This window comes from Glycine soja, chromosome 18, assembly GCF_004193775.1.
Source record: "Glycine soja cultivar W05 chromosome 18, ASM419377v2, whole genome shotgun sequence".
Taxonomy (NCBI): Eukaryota; Viridiplantae; Streptophyta; class Magnoliopsida; order Fabales; family Fabaceae; genus Glycine; species Glycine soja.
Genome location: NC_041019.1, coordinates 23,607,583 through 23,614,915, shown reverse-complemented (window position 1 = coordinate 23,614,915; position 7,333 = coordinate 23,607,583). Strand labels below are relative to the sequence as shown.

Below are 7,333 nucleotides of genomic sequence, written 5' to 3'. Positions count from 1 at the left end.
ATTTTTTACCAACCAAGATTTTACATTTTGTCCTCACATTCTTATCAATATGAAATCGACACAATAAATTGGTAGACTCAGGAAAAACAATTTTCACTGCACTCATCAATGTTAGATCTCTGTCGGTAACAATAACTTCAAGGAGTGCATCACATATGAGAAAAATACCTAAAAAATGTTCTAGAGCCCAAACAACATTATTTAAACATTCTCCCTCATAATAGGCAAAAGCAACAAAAAATGTCATCCTTGTTAGTGTCACACCAACAATGTCAGGTAATGACAGCCAGTACCTATTTGTTTTGTAAGTACTATCTATAAAAAATACCAAATTATAGGCATTAGATAAATTGACTACATTGGGACTCCAAAATAAATCACGTACAACATCTTTATCCTTCAATCTATGCCAATGAATATACTGATCTCGTTCATGAAGTTTCACTAGTTGTTGCATTTTAGTATTACTACCTCTTGTGAAAGAACGATATGCATTTTTTGCATTATATACTTTCTTGATTATTATATAACTGTTGGCATTGTTCTCCTTTAACGTTAGAAGAATATTTCTTAGTTTCACTATTGACTTTATCATATCAACAATAATAATATTTTCATCCGAAGTCAATCGACCATCATATGGATGTCCAACTAATGACTTGGCCAATTCATGATTGTCCACACATTAAATTCACCATCCATCCTTTGCTTTGCACCACTGGTTTCGTACACAGCTTAAAAGGACTCCCGTATTTTCTACTGTCAGTAACTGTTCATACTAAATCTTTCTTCTTGACCCTATACTGACTACTCCTTTCACAATCAATTAAAACAAATGCGGTCATTCCTCTAATGTCAATATTTGTGTCTAACCTCATAATTACCGCCACAAAACCAATATCATAAGCAATAGATTGAGTTCAATGCAAAACATCATCACGGGTAACAAACACCTACAATGCAATTCATACATTTTTTTATTCCAAGTTTGCTATGTAGTTAGTTTATATAATTATATGATGAAAACATCCTGAATTGTAAAGTATTTGTGCATTAGAGTTGCAAGCTAGTTTCCCTTGTAAAATAGAGCATGGAAAGTAATGAAAAACAGAAAAAGTGACCATACAACTTTTCTAAATTATTCTAATGGATCCCCTCAAATGATCCAAGGTATGAGCCTAAGGTAAATTCATATCCACAAAATTGCCAAAAAGTTGACAGGATATTTTATCAACAGTTCCAAGACCATAATGATCAAATCTACAAACATCTGTAGAAGGGCAAGAAATATAATTGGGGTTTGAAATAACTAAAACGTATGAACAAACTATGCTTCTTTTTCTTTTGGTCCATTGGACAGACTAAGCTTCTGATTGTATTTGTCTGCCGGCTTGAATAGCTCCTTGCAGGGACTCCACAGCACCTTCATAGTTCAAGAAGCCCATAAACCAAAATTCATGATTGTCGACAGAGATCACCTGGATGTACTTTTCAGCAGGATTGGATGTGTTAGATGAAGGATTCACTGATTTTAGCTCGAGCAATGGGATGACTACCTACTCGCATCATAATAAGCCATATCAAAGACAAAAATAACACTTGGATACAATATCGTTCAAGATCAGACAACTTAGGCAAGAGAACATCACAAGGAGGGAAAAAAAAACCTGAATAAAAGTGGAGACAGCAAAGTATGAATTAAAAGATTCACAAAGAAAAGAATGGTATTTAAGTAGCTATTTTGCAGATAAGGATTGCAGATTGGAATTTTGAGTGTCATGAAAAGCAAAACTAAAGCTGACATTGCAATAATATTTGTGTATTTCAAGCAAAAGATAATTATTTATTGTTTAATTCAAGTCTCACGCTTGAGTTGGCCATTTGTTATTTATTAGTGTATTTTAAGCAAAAGATAATTGTTTATTGTTTAATTAAGTCTCACACTTGAGCTGGCCACATGCTTTGCATAGATCATTATTGTCCACAATAAAGAGCTAACAAGAATAAAAATAGTTGACATGGATATATTATAGCTGATAAGGTTTTGAGGACTTGAGGTGGTTCATAGTTATTCTGGAAAAGATGATTGAAGATAGTAGAAGAGCCAAAAGAAGATTCCTCTTAATCAGGAGAGTGACCCACTCTGAAAGAAGCTAGTCATTTTCAAGAATTTGGGATTGAGGGGATATTTTTAGTTGACCACTGCACCAATTATCAGAAATCTCTGAAATAATCTAAGTAGGACTCCTCTACGTTAAATAATATCTGTATCAACCTCAATTCTATATATAATATTTTACGCCTGACCAATGACCACAATATGATGATGAAATACAATACCAGTTCCACATTTACAGAGCTTTGGGAAAATAATTGAGAAATGATACACATACACTAGCAGCTTGTAGGCATACACCACTGAGCCAGCAAAGATTACATCCTTGTACAAATTTTAAAGATAAGTACTGACTTAAAACCAACAGACAATTTAGAGAATGGAGTAAAACTTCTCTCTGGGATCAAATTAACTTCATTTTAATAGTAAACCAAACTAAACTGCATACAAGCATAAGTTTTGGCTATGAAAAAGAGAGAAGTGAATAGAGGATGAAAAATATAATGAGGGAAATTTTGATTTATCCTCTTTGGTATGATCTATTTCCTTATTAATTCTCAGATTTAAGATTTTGCCTTTAAGTGGGTTTTACTATCCAGCTAAACTTTCATTTTTTATAGCAAAAAGCTTGTGGACCTTAGAAGGCACATGTGAAAACTATGTGGCTGAAATTTCTGGAAATAATCATCAGGGTTATTATTTTATAGACAAGGAAGATAAAGTATATTCTCAAATTTTCTCAACATGATTTAAGAACAATGCACACCTCAAATGAATTAAAAACCACACCAGTTGCACACCCAAAGTTGCTCCAAAAGCAAAAACAGAACCATTATGAACACAAGTGACTGTGCCAAGGAAAAAATTCTCATGTATTTTGACAATATAATACAGTGAAACTCATTTATTATTACATAGATCTCCGAGAAACAGTTAAGTCTTTTCAGCAACCCAATATTAAATTGTAAAATTGCAATGCATGCCAACAAGTAAAAAACTAAATGACCGTCTTCATCATAACAATTTCACGAGGTAATGCTTCACAAAATTTGACAAAAACAAAGTATACATTCATAAGCCAGTTATATAGACTAAATTTTAGTCGAAAAATAGTATTCATGTCATGCTGATACTTTCCCTTTTCTATGTTATAGAATTGAATTTGCTGTAAACTATCTCCTATTTAGGGAGAATATCATCTATTTAGGATCTGTGTATGTTCTAATTTATTTGTATGGTTGACCTATTAATTAGTTTCCTTATTTACATAATTTCTTAATAGTAGTTATAAATATTTTATACAATTGATCATGCTGAGGCTATTTTCCTCAAGCTATTCAGTTCACGATTTGCCCATCTCAAGATGGTATTATAGCAATGAAAATCAGGTATAGAAAGAGAATAAGGAGGTGACTGATTACTAGACACATGGTTGGAGTCACTAGAATAGAGAATTCAACAAAATGGACTGAGTATTACTAATATACAAACTGTAGGATCACCCATATGAGTTTGTTGTGGGGGGGGTAGTCAAGCTTAGCTTGTAAGTTGAAACAGACTCTTTATGATTTAAAACAGTCTCCTAGAGCCAGATTCAGAAAATCTGGTATGGTGGTATTGTTGTGCAGGAAGTTGTTATCACTCATTGCAAAGCTGATCATTCAGTTTTCTACCGACAAATTTCAATTGGCTTAACTGTTTATCTGGTAGTTCATGTGGATGATATAAATAGGTAAGGATCTCGATTGAAGAAACACCTGTTTAGTCATTTCCAAATCAAAGATTTATATGGTTCACCTATTGATAGGCAATCCATTCTGAGATATAGGGTCTTTGGTTGTAATCTTGTACTACCTCCGGACTGAAATATAAGCAAAAAAATTCAATGTGTATGGAACTAACATATAAGCAAATTTTAACTAACTCTTATTTAATGATAGTATCTCCAAAAGACCCTTCATTTAATTAGAGTTTTATTTCCAACAACCTTTTCTTTTTTTGTCTTATGCAATTAATGTAAAGGGTACTTTAGGAAATGAATTAACTTTTTTTATTGAGATTATCAAAATTAAATGATGTTAACTAATTTTCTTGATGGGTGAGTTATTTTTTGTTTCTTTATATTTCAGTCTGGAGGGAGTATCTCGGAAGCAAAAATGTGGTTCCATGGTCCAATGTAGATGATGACTATCAGCCCAGGGCAATGGTTACTAATGAACTTGTATGGGTAAAACAATTACTTTATGAGTTAAAGTTTGAAGTGTCGATAAGATGAAATTGTGTTGTGATAATCAAGATGCCCTTCACATTGCATCAAACATGATCTTTCATGAAAAAACCAAGAATATAGAAATTGTTTGTCACTTTATTAGAGAAAAATGTTCTCTACAAGGAAACTACCATTGAGTTTGTTAACTCTAGTTATCAGCTCTAGATATCCTTACAAAGTCTCTTCGGGGTCCTTGAATTTCAGTTCCATAGTAAAAAGCTTGGTGCATATGATTTGTATGCTCCAACTTGAGAGGAGTGTTGGAAAGTTTCTTATTTGGGGAGGAGAATATAATCTATTTAGGAGCTGTATTCTGATTTATTTGTATAGTTGTCATATTACTTAGTTTCCTAACATTGATGATTGCAAATTTTGTATCTAGCAATTCAGTCCATCTAAATAGAATATGTACCTTGTAATAGCTCCATTCTGTTTGGTTGTCATTTTTATACGAAATAGGATTGTCACTAGAATATGCAATCTTTGCAGTGGATACATACAAAACACCCATTACTGGACCAGCAGACGTGGATAGATAACATGCATAAGAATTCAGAAGCCTCTCCTCTGGAACTGTCTCAAATGTATTCAGGAAAATCTTCTCATATCCACCTTCTGCCAGGACCTTTGTTCCCTGGGCAATTCTCCCCATAGCAGCTTCAGCAAAGCTAGGGCTTGTTTTCACTTAAGCACAATGTAATAAAAGAAGTATATTTCAATTATGTAATGTAGAAGACTCATTGTCATCAACAAAGATGCAAGGGGCAAAAATAACAAGACACAGAAAATCCATCAACTCATCAAGTACACTGATTAATAAAACATAAAGAGTAAATCGATACAGCTCAATGGTCAATACAACCACTGGTTGGCATGATGATGTGGAAACCAAGGAAATGTTTGATAAGTTATACCACATCAGGAAAAACAGCCTCTAAGGTATATGTCACACACAACAAGGGTTAGTTTGATACATCCTGTTGACAAAACAACTCAAAAAAGATAATAAAGTCCACGTGAGACATAAAAGAAAAGAGAAATGCTAGCAATACACTCTCTAACACACTCTTTTGATCACACACTCTTATTAATTAAAATTTATTGAAAATGACAAAATTTGTGGGTTTCAAACCAAATTTTAACCGATTGGAGAGTGTGTTTGAAAAAGTGTGTTAGAGAACATGTTCGTGGAGCGTACTCCTCGTAAGAAAATACAGAATGGATCACATTATCTCACATGCAACTATTTTATCCCACATAAACGTGTGATCACATCTTCTTAAAGGGACCCCAGGAAATGAACAAATTTCTGGCAGATACATAATAATCCAATTCACACTTAAATCTATACAACTCTAACACCAGTTTCCTTAATAAAAAAATTTCTATTAGATTCCCGATATTTGATCAATCAAAAGCCAGCACTAGCATCATTATTCCATGTGCACCCAATTGAGAATTAAGAACGCAAAAACGACAAAAAAAATTAAAAAAAGATAGAAAACTTACAGTGCTGCCACGTGTTTCCAGCGAGACTCTCAGCCTTCTTAGTAGCCTCCGCGGCCTTCCTGCCCCATCTTCCCAGCACATTGCGAACGGTCACCACCGTCTCTGGTCACAAACAAAACGGAAATACGCATCCACGCGCATGCAAAGGAAAAATAAAATTACAAAATAAAAAAAAATACTGACCCATGAACGTTGGGGGAGGTTGGGAGAAGGAAGAAGAAGAGGAAAAGTATGGATTGGAGCGCGATTCGCAAGGGGAAGAGGTGAACGTGGATTCAGTAACCAATTCGGGGCTCCAGTGCACCGATTTTTTGGTGCTACTGGACGACAATGCGGTGTGTTCCTTGGGGGCCTGGGATTCCGATCCCGATCCGTTCGGGACGGTGGTGGTGGTGGTGGAGAAGCCGTTCGGGACGTGCGATTCAGTCACTGTTTCGGGCTTAGGGGGTTGTTCCATTTTGGATTTGGAGTTAGGATTGTGAAACAGAATTTTGGGGGCGAAGAGGAAGGGATGGGAACGACGAGAGAGTCGTAATTTTGCTTGAATGGGTTCGCTTTTTTTAGCGCGCGGACCTTGGAGGGGCGCTTTTCTTCCATGATCTTTGAACCTTTCGATGTCGTAGGGTGTTGCTAGTAATTTACGCCTCCTTCTTCCTTTTCTTTTCCCCTTTTTTTATTTTTATTATTTTAAGATTTAATTATACTTTTAATTCCTCTAACTTATCTATTTCTTTTATTTTAGTCTTCCTAGTTTTTTTAAAGGTCCTTCAATTTTATTTTTTGGTCATTAGTTCTTGTTTTTAATAGCTATGGATGTGGCTAATAGTTGCTAACGACTATAAGTGTCATGTTAGTAAATGATTCAATAAATGTTATCTTAGCAAAAAAATGGCACATTACAAGTGTCATGTTGAGTTATCAAAATGCGTTGGTAGGGTTGGATCTAACCTCTCATGACAAATGATGATAAAAAGCTAGCTCAACCAGGTCCAAATCTCTCATAGGCCATGTTTTTTTGGCTCGGTCAGGCTGAATTGACCTTTTATTTTCTTAAAGTTATACTTGTTTTAAAAAGAAAGATAAAAATAAATGTCAAGCCAAATAGGTTACTTAATAGCATTTGAACCAAATATTTATAGCCCAAGCAATACCTTTAGGCTCGATAAACCAGGTCAAATAAGCCTAATCCTTTTTAGACCAAAATTTTTATAACCTGACTTGCCTTGGCTCGGCAAGCCATTGGAGTTGAGACAATTTTGATAGCTCTAGCTCTAGTTCCATGTCAGTAGGGACTAAAATTTTTAAAAATATATATAAAAACTAAAAAGAAAAAAACCTGCAAAGACTAACAAAATAATTTACAAGAACTATAAATAAAACAGTGAAATATTTGCAAGACAAAAAAATCAATCATAAATTAAATATTAAAATAAAATAAA

At 34.3% G+C, this 7,333-nt stretch overlaps 1 protein-coding gene across 1 annotated transcript; it reads right to left on the bottom strand.

Moving 5' to 3' along the window:
• Positions 1-1,031: 1,031 nt before the first annotated feature.
• LOC114394616 (GLABRA2 expression modulator-like) lies at positions 1,032-6,515 on the bottom strand. Its single transcript, XM_028356252.1, has 4 exons — positions 6,078-6,515; positions 5,895-5,996; positions 4,798-5,069; positions 1,032-1,556 (listed from the first exon to the last, which is right to left on the bottom strand). Exons 1-4 carry the CDS (start codon positions 6,349-6,351, stop codon positions 1,362-1,364), a joined length of 843 nt encoding a protein of 280 aa, XP_028212053.1. The 5' UTR covers positions 6,352-6,515; the 3' UTR covers positions 1,032-1,361.
• Between the last annotated feature and the right edge of the window lie 818 nt (positions 6,516-7,333).